This window comes from Vidua chalybeata, chromosome 30 (assembly GCF_026979565.1).
Source record: "Vidua chalybeata isolate OUT-0048 chromosome 30, bVidCha1 merged haplotype, whole genome shotgun sequence".
Classification (NCBI taxonomy): domain Eukaryota; kingdom Metazoa; phylum Chordata; class Aves; order Passeriformes; family Viduidae; genus Vidua; species Vidua chalybeata.
Genome location: NC_071559.1, coordinates 2,636,777 through 2,649,943, shown reverse-complemented (window position 1 = coordinate 2,649,943; position 13,167 = coordinate 2,636,777). Strand labels below are relative to the sequence as shown.

The 13,167-nt window shown below is 58.9% G+C and overlaps 1 protein-coding gene across 2 annotated transcripts; it reads left to right on the top strand.

The window, feature by feature from the left end:
* The first annotated feature begins 114 nt into the window (after positions 1–114).
* TFCP2 (transcription factor CP2) lies at positions 115–12,749 on the top strand. Of its 2 annotated transcripts, none has more exons than XM_053967346.1 (15): positions 115–1,161; positions 2,453–2,604; positions 3,954–4,030; positions 4,235–4,340; positions 4,406–4,512; positions 4,766–4,918; positions 5,909–6,019; positions 6,525–6,613; positions 7,547–7,592; positions 7,975–8,068; positions 9,497–9,587; positions 10,523–10,629; positions 11,590–11,732; positions 11,940–11,991; positions 12,093–12,749. In XM_053967346.1, exons 1-15 carry the CDS (start codon positions 1,040–1,042, stop codon positions 12,128–12,130), a joined length of 1,488 nt encoding a protein of 495 aa, XP_053823321.1. In that variant the 5' UTR covers positions 115–1,039; the 3' UTR covers positions 12,131–12,749. The 2 variants fall into 2 exon arrangements, with proteins under 2 accessions (XP_053823321.1, XP_053823320.1); XM_053967345.1 differs by having other exon boundaries at positions 7,544–7,592.
* The last annotated feature ends 418 nt before the right edge of the window (positions 12,750–13,167 follow it).

Below are 13,167 nucleotides of genomic sequence, written 5' to 3'. Positions count from 1 at the left end.
GGCCGTCACGCGGCAACGCCCGGTCCCATTGGCTGAGCGGGGCGGAGGGGCGGGGCCGCCCGCCCAGCGGCGGGGGTGGGGCCTCCGCCTCCATCTTGGCGGAGCGGCGCGTTCGGGGTCCCGGCCCGGAGCGGGGGGGGGGCCCGGAGCGGGGTCCCGGCCTGGACTGGGGGGTCCCGGCCTGGATCGGGGGTCCCGGCTTGGACTGAGGGGTCCCGGCCCAGACTGGGGGGTCCCGGCAGGGATTGAGGCGTCCCGGCCCAGACTGGGGGGTCCCGGCTTGGACTGAGGGGTCCCGGCCCGGACTGGAGGGTCCCGGCCTGGATTGGGGGTCCCGGCTTGGATTGGGGTGGTTCCCGTGGGTGCAGCCCTTGGAGGGCAGCGCAGGATTTTGGGGTCCCCCGGGTGCAGCCCTTGGGGTCGGTCTGTAGAACTCGGCCCCCCCCCCCGGCAGTGGTTTGGGGGTTTGGGGGTCCCCCCGAGGTGTCCCTTTGAGGCGCTCCAAGGGCGGGGGTGCAGCCTCGGGGGTGTCCCTGGGTTTTGGGGTTCATTCGCCTGCGATAGCGGGGTTTGTGGGTCCCCAAATCAGTCACTGCAAGAGAAGGTCCTGAAGAGGCTTGGGGGGCTTTGGTAGCCCCAGAAGTCAGGGGGAGGTGTTGGGGTGCCCCGAGGAGCCCCTGGGTTGGGGGTGACTCTGAGGAACCCCATTTTTTGGGGTGACACTGAAGACATTGTTTTGGGGTGACCCTGAGGCCCAGCGGTTTGGGGGTGACCCCAAGGCCCCCTGTTTTTGGGGGGACCCCTGCAAGCCCCTTTTTGGGGTGACCCCAAGGACCCGCGTGTTTGGGGGTACCCCAAATCCCCACTTTTGCCGTGTTCCCAAGACACCCCCACCTCCGAGTAGCCCCCGACTCCCCCATTTTTGGGGTGTCCCAAAGACCCCCCGGTTTTGGAGTGACCCCCTTTGCTGGGGGGTGACGCTGAGGACCCCCCGTTTTTGGGGGTGAGCCGGGAGCCGTTTTTGGGGTGCCCCGGGGCCATGGCGTGGGCGCTGAAGCTGCCGCTGGCGGACGAGGTGATCGAGTCGGGGCTGGTGCAGGATTTCGACGCCAGCCTCTCGGGCATCGGGCAGGAGCTCGGCGCCGGCGCCTACAGCATGAGGTACCGGGGACCCCAAAACTGGCAGGGCACCCCGAAACTGGCATCCCGGGGAAGGCAGGGGCCGTGCAGGGAGTGGGGGAGCCCCAGAATGAGCTGGAGGTTGAAGGCGTCGGGCAGCGCCTCAGCACCGGTACCCGACGCGGGAGGGGACCCCGGAATATCCAGAGGCGCCCCAGAATCTCCGTGGATCCCCCAAGGGAAACCCCAGAATCTCCAAGGGAAGCCCCAAAATCTCCAGGGGCCCCCAGAATCCTGCGGGTTCCCCAGGATCTTCATAAGGGATCTCAAATCCCCAGTGGAGACTCCAAAATCTCTGGTGGGATCCCAAAATCTCCGGGGATCCCCAGAATCTCTGTGGGATCCCAAAATCTCCGGGGGTCCCCAGAATGACAGGGGGTGCCAGGGGCACGGGGAACCCTGAACGTGCCAAAGTCGGGGCACCAAGGGGGGAACTGGGGGCGTTGGGGTGGAATTGGGGTTGGGGCTGGGATGGAGTAGGGAAGGAGTTGGGGGAGAGTTGTAATTGGAATTACGGCTGAAGTAATGCCCCGAGCTGCATTTGGGGCTGGGATGGATTCGGGATGGATTTGGGATGCTGTAGGGAAGGATTTGGGATGGATTCAGGATGCTGTAGGGATGGATTCGGGATGGATTTGGGATGCTGTAGGGATGGATTTGGGATGGATTCAGGATGCTGTAGGGATGGATTCGGGATGGATTCAGGATGGATTCAGGATGCTGTAGGGATGGATTCGGGATGGATTCAGGATGGATTCAGGATGCTGTAGGGATGGATTCGGGATGGATTTGGGATGCTGTAGGGAAGGATTTGGGATGGATTCAGGATGCTGTAGGGATGGATTTGGGATGGATTCAGGATGGATTCAGGATGGATTCGGGGTGCTGTCGAGATGGATTTGGGATGCAGTAGGGATGGATTCGGGATGCAGTTGGGCTGGAGCTGTGGTTGGAGTAGGGAAGGAGCAGAGCTGCAGTTACAGCTGGAATTGTGCTTGTTGTAGTGGCTGGAGTCAGGATTAGGAGTGCTTGCAGGGGTGCCCCAGGTGCTGACAGGTGTATTCAGATGGCCACAGGTGTATTCCAGGTGAGCACCTGCGGCCAGAGGCTCAGGGCACACCTGGAGCCCTGGGCTCAGGCAGGCTCCAGAGGCAGGGCCACCTTTCTGCTGGGGCTCTTCCTCCAGGTGCCAAGGCCCAGGTTGGACGGAAGGAATCCCTGACCCCCCCCCCCAGCTCACCTGTCTCAGGTGACTCTCTCCCCGTCTCCGCAGCGACGTCCTGGCTCTGCCCATCTTCAAGCAGGAGGAGTCCAGCTTGCCCCCGGAGAACCAGGACAAGCTGCTGCCCTTCCAGTACGTGCTGTGCGCCGCCACCTCCCCCGCCGTCAAGCTGCACGACGAGACCCTCACCTACCTCAACCAAGGTGAGGCCACACCTGTCCTGCGCAGGTGCCTCTGGGAAGCACCCGAGCAGGAGGGCTCTGCCCGTGGAGGTTGGCGTTTCCCAGGGGAAATTGCTGGTTTTGGGGAGGTGGCAGTGCCTGCACCTGGCTGTGCTCTGCCCAGGTGGAGCAGGAGTCACCTGGGGGGTTCACCAGGTTACAGGTGGTAACAGGTGTGTGCAGGGTGGATAGAGGTGTGTGTAAGGTGTACCTGTACAGGTGTGTGTAAGGTGTATCTGTGTGTAAGGTGTATCTGTACAGGTGTGTGTAAGGTGTATCTGTGTGTAAGGTGTATCTGTACAGGTGTGTGTAAGGTGTATCTGTGTGTAAGGTGTACCTGTACAGGTGTGTGTAAGGTGTATCTGTGTGTGAGGTGTCTCTGTACAGGTGTGTGTAAGGTGTATCTGTGTGTAAGGTGTATCTGTACAGGTGTGTGTAAGGTGTATCTGTGTGTGAGGTGTCTCTGTACAGGTGTGTGTAAGGTGTATCTGTGTGTGTGAGGTGTCTCTGTACAGGTGTGTGTAAGGTGTATCTGTGTGTAAGGTGTCTCTGTACAGGTGTGTGTAAGGTGTATCTGTGTGTGAGGTGTCTCTGTACAGGTGTGTGTAAGGTGTATCTGTGTGTGAGGTGTCTCTGTACAGGTGTGTGTAAGGTGTATCTGTGTGTGAGGTGTCTCTGTACAGGTGTGTGTAAGGTATATCTGTGTGTGAGGTGTCTCTGTACAGGTGTGTGTAAGGTGTATCTGTGTGTGAGGTGTCTCTGTACAGGTGTGTGTAAGGTGTATCTGTGTGTGAGGTGTCTCTGTACAGGTGTGTGTAAGGTGTATCTGTGTGTGAGGTGTCTCTGTACAGGTGTGTGTAAGGTGTATCTGTGTGTGAGGTGTCTCTGTACAGGTGTGTGTAAGGTGTATCTGTGTGTAAGGTGTCTCTGTACAGGTGTGTGTAAGGTGTATCTGTGTGTAAGGTGTCTCTGTACAGGTGTGTGTAAGGTGTATCTGTGTGTAAGGTGTCTCTGTACAGGTGTGTGTAAGGTGTATCTGTGTAAGGTGTCTCTGTACAGGTGTGTGTAAGGTGTATCTGTGTGTGTGAGGTGTCTCTGTACAGGTGTGTGTAAGGTGTATCTGTGTAAGGTGTCTCTGTACAGGTGTATATAAGGTGTGTCTGTACAGGTCAGTGCTGGGCAGCAGTGCAGGATGGCAGTTACAGGTTCAGGCTGTACCTGCTGCTTTCAGGTACAACTGGAAGGTCTGGGTTGGTGGGACCCCAACTGAAAAGGAGCTCAGGTGACAGGTACAGGTGACAGCAAACCCTCAGGTGCCCTCCTGCCCCCAGGTCAATCCTACGAGATCCGGATGTTGGACAACAGGAAACTCGGGGAGCTGCCCGAGATCAACGGGAAGCTGGTCAAGGTGAGCAGAGAGCACAGGTGCCCCTGGCCAGGTGTGCCCATGCCAGCCAGGTGCCCTCCAGGGCCCTGCAGCTGGGTGGGGCTGGGAGATATACCTGTTTGGAGGAGGGGGGTGGTTCCCTTTGCCCCTTTTTGGCACAGGAAGGGCTGCACATCTGGCCAGGTGTGCCAGGGCAGCTCCAGGTGACGTTCCCCCCTTCCCCAGAGCATCTTCCGGGTGGTTTTCCACGACCGGCGGCTGCAGTACACGGAGCACCAGCAGCTGGAGGGCTGGAGGTGGAACAGACCTGGCGACAGGATCCTGGACATAGGTGAGTCTCACCTGGCTGGGGCAGCTGGGAGGTCCCAGGTGGGCCTCACCTGTTCCCCCCCACAGATATCCCGATGTCCGTGGGGATCATCGACCCCCGCGCGAACCCGACACAGCTCAACACCGTGGAATTCCTGTGGGATCCCTCCAAGAGGACGTCAGTCTTCATCCAGGTGAGGACAGGTGGGCTCTGTCCCTCATCCAGGTGAGGACAGGTGGGCTCTGTCCCACACCCAAGTGAGGACAGGTGGGTTCTGTCCTACACCCAAGTGAGGACAGGTGGGTTCTGTCCTACACCCAGGTGAGGACAGGTGGGCAATGCCTCACATCCAGGTGAGGACAGGTGGGCTCTGTCCCACACCCAGGTGAGGACAGGTGGGCTCAGTCCCACGGCAGCGGTCCCACAGGAAGCTCACCTGTCCCCAGGTGCACTGCATCAGCACGGAGTTCACGCTGCGCAAGCACGGCGGGGAGAAGGGCGTTCCCTTCCGCGTGCAGATCGACACCTTCAGGGAGAACGAGAGCGGGGAGTACACGGAGCACCTGCACTCCGCCAGCTGCCAGATCAAGGTGTTCAAGGTACCTGCTGGCCCCTCCCACCTGGGCTCACCTGGGGGTCTGTCCCAGTTTGTACTGGGGGCTGCCGGTGCCTCCGGAACCTCCCACCTTTAGGAGTGACAGCCCCAGCCTGGTGGCGCAGGTGGCGCAGGTGCAGGGAGGGGTCGTTCCCACTGTGGTCACACCTCGGGGTGCCCGTGACTCTGTCTCACCTGCAGCACCCCCAGAATCTCACCTTGGCTCCTCTTTCCTCACCTGCTCACCTCAGGGGATCAGGGGCGTTTGGGGTCCTGCTCTGCCCTCCCCTTTTGGGCCAAATTCCCTCACCTGTGACTGCAGGTACGGCCACGTTTAAGGGAATTTCTTCAGGGATCTGCCGAGGGCAACACCTGGATACCTGTGGAGGTTCCACGTCTGTGCTCCCCATGGGATTTGAGTGAACCCCCCCATTTTGGGGGGAGAAGGGGCCCAGGTGTTCAAGGTGTGGTAAAGTCAAGGCCACTCCTGTGACCTCGTGTCCAGGTGCAGTTTGTCCCCCCAAAATCCCATCTCCCACGTGGCTGATGCAGAAGACACAACTCAGGTGTTTTCAGGGGTTACAGGTGTGTGCAGAGTGGTTACAGGTGTCTCCAGGGGGTTACAGGTGTGTTCAGGTGTTACAGGTGTCTCCAGGTGTTACAGGTGTGTTCAGGTGTTACAGGTGTGTGCAGAGTGGTTACAGGTGTATTCAGGGAGCTACAGGTGTGTTCAGGTGTTACAGGTGTGTTCAGGTGTTACAGGTGTCTCCAGGGGGTTACAGGTGTGTTCAGGTGTTACAGGTGTCTCCAGGTGTTACAGGTGTGTTCAGGTGTTACAGGTGTCTCCAGGTGTTACAGGTGTCTCCAGGTGCTCACACCCCTGTCCCTGCAGAGGCCCTCAGGTCAAGTTTCTCCCCAGACTCCTTTTCCCAAGAGGGCTGAGTCACCTGTGCCACCTGAGTGCCCACACACCTGTGCTGGCTGTCCCTTCCAGCCCAAAGGAGCCGACCGGAAGCAGAAGACGGATCGGGAGAAGATGGAGAAGCGAACGCCCCACGAGAAGGAGAAGTACCAGCCCTCCTACGAGACCACCATCCTCACCGAGGTGAGCTCACCTGCCTCACCTGCCTGCCAGGGAGCAGGGCCCTGCTGCTCGGAGAGCTTGGCTCAAGGTGTTTCACACCTGCCCGGCAAAAGAGAAGGTGCTTTTGTACCTGCAGAAGGGCTCTGGGGACATTACTGACCTGAGCTGGGCAGGTGTGTGCAGGGCCAGGTGTGTGGGGATGGAGGTATGTGTGGGTCCAGGTGTGTGCAGATGTGTGTGTTTATTGCAGCTGTGTGCAGGTACAGTCCCAGGTGTGTGTGTGGGGGGGGTGTGTATGCAGTGCAGGTGTGTGCAGGTGTAGACCAGATGTGTGCAGGGGTGTGTGTGTGTAGTGCAGGTGCAGTCCCAGGTGTGTACAGGTGTGTGCAGGTGTAGTCCCAGGCGTGTGCAGGTGCAGTTCCAGGTGTGTGCATGGTTCCAGGTGTGTGCAGGTGCAGTCCCAGGTGTGTGCAGGTGTGTGCAGGTGCAGCCCAGGCAGCCCTGAGCTCACCTGGCGTGCCCGCAGTGCTCGCCCTGGCCCGAGGTCACCTACGTGCCCAACGCGCCGTCCCCCGGCTTCAACAGCTCCCACAGCAGCTTCTCCATCGGGGACGGGTGAGTGCTGGGAACCTGGGAGTACTGGGAGTACTGGGAGTACTGGGAGTGCTGGGAGTACTGGGAGTGCTGGGAGTACTGGGAGTACTGGGGGTACTGGGAGTGCTGGGGGTACTGGGAGTACTGGGAGTACTGGGAGTGCTGGGGGTACTGGGAGTACTGGGAGTGCTGGGGGTACTGGGAGTACTGGGAGTACTGGGACTGGGGGTGGTGGCACCAGTGACACCCCAGTGCCATCCCAGTGCCATCCTGATGCCATCCCAGTAAACCCAGTGCCATCCCAGTGACCCCAGTATCAGCCCAGTGCCATCCAGTGACAGTGGCACCAGTGTCCCACTGGGACAGTGCCCCCAGTGACCCCAGTACCCGCTGGGACAGATATCCCAGTATGGCAGTGATCCCAATGTCCAGTGATCCCAGTGCCCAGTTAGAATGCCCCCAGTATCCCAGTGACCCAGTGTCCCAGTGTCCCAGTATCCCAGTATCCCATGTCCCAGTGACCCATGTCCCAGTATCCCAGTATCCCATGTCCCCAGTGTCCCAGCGTCCCATGTCCCAGTATCCCAGTGTCCCCAGTATCCCATGTCCCAGTATCCCAGTGTCCCAGTGACCCATGTCCCAGTGTTCCCAGTATCCCAGTATCCCAGTGTCCCAGTATCCCAGTATCCCAGTGTCCCAGTATCCCATGTCCCAGTGTCCCAGTGACCCGTGTCCCAGTGTCCCAGTATCCCAGTATCCCATGTCCCCAGTATCCCAGTATCCCACTGTCCCAGTATCCCAGTATCCCATGTCCCAGTATCCCAGTATCCCAGTGACCCAGTGTCCCAGTATCCCAGTGTCCCAGTATCCCATGTCCCAGTATCCCAGTATCCCAGTGTCCCAGTATCCCATGTCCCAGTGTCCCAGTGACCCGTGTCCCTCTGTCCCCAGCAGTGGGTCCCCGAGCCACCAGCCCGACCCCCCCGCGCCCCTGGCTGACGTAAGTACCTGCCCAGGTACCTGCCCAGGTACACCTGGGGGCTTCCACAAACCCTTCGGGTCGTCTGCAGACACCTGGGAGGCCACGCCCCGCTGTCCCCACCTGGGGGGGAATTCCCACCTTGCTGAGCCACCCTGAGCTCACCTGAGCTCACCTGAGCTCACCTGTGCCTCAGCAGAAACACTTCCACATCACCTGGAAACACTTCCAGGTCACCTCTGAGGTCGTCACCTCATCCCACCTGCTCAGGGGTTCAATTCCCACCTGTGCTCACCCGCCCTGAGCTCACCTGAGCTCACCTGTGCCCCTGCCTGACTGCAAACACCTGACGTGGTCAGCCAGGTCACCTGGCAGCACCTGTGTCCCCCCATGTCCCCCCCAGACGCTGCTGCCCACCTGGACCCCGCAGGAGGCGCAGCAGTGGCTGCACCGCAACCGCTTCTCCACCTTCTCACGGCTCTTCAGGAACTTCTCAGGTGAGTTCTGCCCTCACCTGGGCCGGGTCAGCTCACCTGGGCCGGGTCACCTCACCTGGGCCTGGTCACCTCCCCTCACCTGGGCCTGGTCACCTCCCCTCACCTGGGCCTGGTCACCTCACCTGGGCCTGGTCACCTGCCCTCACCTGGGCCTGGTCACCTCACCTGGGCCTGGTCACCTCCCCTCACCTGGGCCTGGTCACCTCACCTGGGCCTGGTCCCCTCACCTGGGCTGGGTCACCTCACCTGGGCCTGGTCACCTCACCTGGGCTGGGTCACCTCCTCTCCCCTCACCTGGCCAGGTGAGCATTCCCAAATCTTCTTTTCTAACCCACTCAAACGCCTCACCTGCACCACCTCCCCCAGCTCACCTGGCACAGGTGACACGAGAGGGGCTGATTTAGGGGAAAACGCCAGGTTTGGGAAAAGGAGGTGAAAATGGCAGATCTGGGGACAACGAAAGCAAAAAATGGGAATTTGGGGGAAAACAGCTGAAAATGCCAAGAAAACAAATTTAAAAATGCCAATCTGGGGAAAAATAGAGGTAAAAAATCTTGAATTCAGGCACAAATGGGCTGGAAAATGCTGATTTTTAGAAAAATGAAGCTGGGAAATGGCAATTAATGCAAAATGAAGGTGAAAAGCTCGTTTTGTGGAAAACAGAGGTGAAAAAATGCTGATTTTGGGTAAAGCAAACTTGGAAATGGCGATTCTGGGGAAAACTGAGCTGAAAAATGCCAAATTGGGGAAAAAATAAAGCCAAAAATTGCTGATCTGGGGGAAAACGAAGCTGGAAAATGCTGGGTTTGGCTTAACCAAGCTGAAAATTGCTGACGTGGGGGAAAACGGGTGGAAAGTGTTGAATTTGGGGGAAATCGGGCTGGAAAATGCTGATTTGGGTGAAAATGAAGCTTAAAAATGTTGATTTAGGGGGAAAAAGGGTGAAAAGTGATGATTTTGGGGAAAAGTGAGCTGGAAAATAGGGATTTTGTGGAAACCAACGTGGAAAACGCTGATTTTAGGAAAAATGAAGTTGAAAAAAACCACTGGTTTGGGGAAAACAAAGCCAAAAAATGATAATTTGAGGGAAAGCAAAGCTGGCAAAGGGAATTTGAGGATTTTGAGGAAAAGCAGGTGAACAATTCCAGTTCTGGGCAAAGAGAGGAGGAGTTGGGGTGGATCTGGGGTGGATCTGGGATGAATTTGGGATGAATTTGGGATGAATTTGGGGTGCCTATGGGGTCACTCTGGGGTGATTTTGGGGTGAATTTTGGGGTGATTTTGGGGTGAATTTGGGGTGAATTCTGGGGTGATTCTGGGGTGAATTTGGGGTGACTCTGGGGTGATTTTGGGGTGAATTCTGGGGTGATTCTGGGGTGAATTTGGGGTGACTCTGGGGTGATTTTGGGTGCCTCTGGACTTTGGCAGGAGCAGATCTGCTGAAGCTGACGCGGGAGGATGTGATCCAGATCTGCGGCCCCGCCGACGGCATCCGGCTCTTCAACGCCCTCAAGGGCAGGTGGGACTCACCTGGGGGGCTGGGACACACCTGGGGGGCTGGGACACACCTGGGGGGGGCTGGGACACACCTGGGGGGCTGGGACTCACCTGGGGGGCTGGGACACACCTGGGGGGGGGCTGGGACACACCTGGGGGGGCTGGGACTCACCTGAGGGGGGCTGGGACACACCTGGGGGGCTGGGACACACCTGGGGGGGGGCTGGGACTCACCTGGGGGGCTGGGACACACCTGGGGGGGGGGGGGGGCTGGGACACACCTGGGGGGCTGGGACACACCTGGGGGGGCTGGGACTCACCTGGCCCAGCCTTTTCCCATCCGAGTCAGGAATTTAGAGGAACTTTGGGGAAGGAGGTCCAGGTAGGAGAGAGGAATTGGGAGTTAGGAACTGGGAATTGAGAATTAGGAATTAGGGATTGAGAATTAGGAATTGGGGATTAGGGATTGGGAATTAGGGATTAGGAATTAGGAATTGGGGATTAGGATTAGGGATTGAGAATTGGAAGTTAGGAATTGGGAATTAGGAATTATTAATTAGGGATTGAGAATTAGGAATTGGGAGTTAGGAACTGGGGATTCTCTGACTTTGAGAATCCAGGACTGGAGTTCCTGGTGGTCCAGGAGCTGTCTGCACCTGTGACCTGCCCGGAAAGTTCCCAAAAGGGGATGTTCCCCACAGCTTGCCCTAAAACGCAGGGCTTTGCCCCGGGTTTAGCACACCTGGAGCACTGCGGGAGGCTGAGAGGGACAGAGTGGCCAGGTGGGAATGCCTGGGAATGCTGACCAGGCTCACCCAGGGGACACCTGGGGCTCAGCCAGGTGGAGGCAGCCCCGGGGGCTCTCCTCTGGGATGGGCTCAGCCAGCCCCTCCTGGGACACCTGGCAGGTGAGGGCTGGGCGGGGTGGGAACGCCAGGTGACCCTCACCTGTCCCAGGATGGTGCGGCCCCGCCTGACCATCTACGTGTGCCAGGAGTCCCAGCAGGTGAGGGACCCCCAGCACGAGCACGAGGACGGCGACGGCGGCAGCGGCACCTTCTTTGGTGAGGGGGGGCAGGGAGCTCACCTGGGGGACAGGGAGCTCACCTGGGGGAGCTGGGAGCTCACCTGGGGGGCAGGGAGCTCACCTGGGGGGCAGGGAGCTCACCTGGGGGGCAGGGAACTCACCTGGGGGGGCAGGGAGCTCACCTGGGGGACAGGGAGCTCACCTGGGGGGCAGGGAACTCACCTGGGGGGGCAGGGAGCTCACCTGGGGGACAGGGAACTCACCTGGGGGGGCAGGGAACTCACCTGGGGGGGCAGGGAACTCACCTGGGGGACAGGGAGCTCACCTGGGGGGATTGAGAATCTGGGATCACACCTGGGGGCACAGGGAGCTCACCTGGGGGACCAGGGACCTTACCTGGGGGAGCAGGGCGCTCACCTGGGGAAGCTGGGACCACACCTGGGGGGTTCAGGAAACAGGGAGGTGCTGGCAGCCGTTTCCAGGAGAGCACCTGCCCACAGGTGCTCAGCACCCAGTGGCCCCATCCCTCCCCCCCTCCTGAGATCACCTGTGCCCTCACAGGAGCCCCTCCCCTACCTGATCCCTCCTCACCTGTACCTGGCCTGTGTCCCCACCTGTGAGCACAGAGCTCACCTGGGCCCTATCTACACCTGGGGGTGCCCCCTCCCCTCAGGCCAAGGTGCCAAAAAGTGCCCCCCCCCTCCCCAGCAGAGTTCCCTCTGTGCCAGCACATAGGTGTTGGCATCTCACCTGTGCCGAGCCAGAATTGGGAACACCTGTGAGAACCCAGCACCTGGGGAGGCCTGGGAGGGGCTCCTTGTTCAGCATTCCCATCCTGCTGGGCACCAAACCCACCTGCAACAGTCCAGGTGCTGCTGCTCAGGTGCCCCTGGCAGGCTTTTGGGGCCAGGTGTGGAAATGGCAGGCGGGAGGCGGCGCCAGGCAGGTGCCTGCTCCCAGCACACCTGGGCAGGTGTGAGGCCGTGCTCCCCTGCAGTTTACCACGCCGTTTACCTGGAGGAGCTGAGGGCGGCCGAGCTGGCCGAGAAGCTGGCACAGCTGTTCCGGGTGCCCGCCCAGCACATCCAGCACATCTACAAGCAGGGGCCCACGGGCATCCACGTGCTGGTCAGCGACCAGGTAACGCCCACCTGCCCCGGGGCACACCTGCCAGCTCACCTGGGCTCACCTGGGCAGCTGTTGGGAAGGGCCCAGGGAAGCAATAAAATATTTTCGGCTGCTGCTTCCAAAGCTCCGACCTGAGCTCCCACCTGGGCGCCTCCAGCCCTTTGGAACCCAAATTCTTCCCAAAACGCCCTAAATTTGTGTTGTTTGGGGTTTTTTCAGATGATCCAGAACTTCCAGGATGAATCCTGCTTCGTCCTGGACACCATGAAAGGTGTGTGAGTACCTGGGGCTCTGTCTGGGCCACACCTGGCTCAGATCACCCCACCCCACCTTCCCTCACCTGTTGTGGGGTGACCTTGGCTTCCTTTGCAGCCGAAACCAACGACAGCTACCACATCATCCTGAAATAGGGGCCAGGTGAGGGGCAGGTGAGGAGCACCTGCAGCCTCTCAGCACACCTGGAGACCCTCCACTCCCAGCACGAGGACACAAGCAGAGATCTGGGCACCCCCAGGTGTTGTTACCTGGCCACCCCCCCCTCGCAGGGAACACCTGGCAACCCTCTGGAGAGCCCCCAGGTGTGGTCACCTGGCAGCCCTTGCCACAGGTGACTCCTGGCATGGACAGGATGCTCCATTGCTGGAGCTCTGAGGCACCAGGTGTTCACCCACCTGGGACAGGTGTTGCCTCCAGGTGTGTGCAGGTGCGACGTGATCTCATAAGGTCATCAAGAATTCCAGATCCAGATTTAATTATGGAAAATTGGAGGATAAAGGAATAACTCGGGGTGGGGGGAGGGGAGGGGAGGGGACATTGCTGCGTGTTTTGGGGAGAAAAGCAAAGATTTGGCTATTTCTGCTGAATATGTGACGTGATTGAAGCGGCTCCGGGCAGGTGTCCAGGTGAGGAATCTGCCCAGGTGTGGGAGGTTGATCCCCAGATCCCTCAGACTTGGGTGCTCCAGGTAATACCAGCCTCAGCCCATCAGGTGTTTCAGGAAAAAAAAAAAAAAAAAAAAAAAAAACCAAACCAGGAAAAAGACAATAAAAACCAAGGATTTGATTTAAATAAAGCCAGGGTGGGATCCAGGTGAGGCAGGTCCTGGCTCAGGTGACAACTGTGACAGTCTGGCCAGTGCAGGGGGTCAGCATCACCCCAGAACTTCCCCAGGACTGAGCACCAAACATCACCCCAAACATCTCCCAAACCCACACAAAAGTCGCTCAAAACCATTCCCAAGTAATCCCCAAAATCACCCCAGAACTTCCCCAAAATGACCTTGCTCTCACCCTTTACACCATCCACACCATTCCCAATCTCACACCTTGCACTCACCCTTTATTTTACACCATCCACACTATTCCCTATCCCAAACCTTACCCTAATCCTTTATTTTACACCATCCACACTATTCCCTATCCCAAACCTTACCCTAATCCTTTATTTT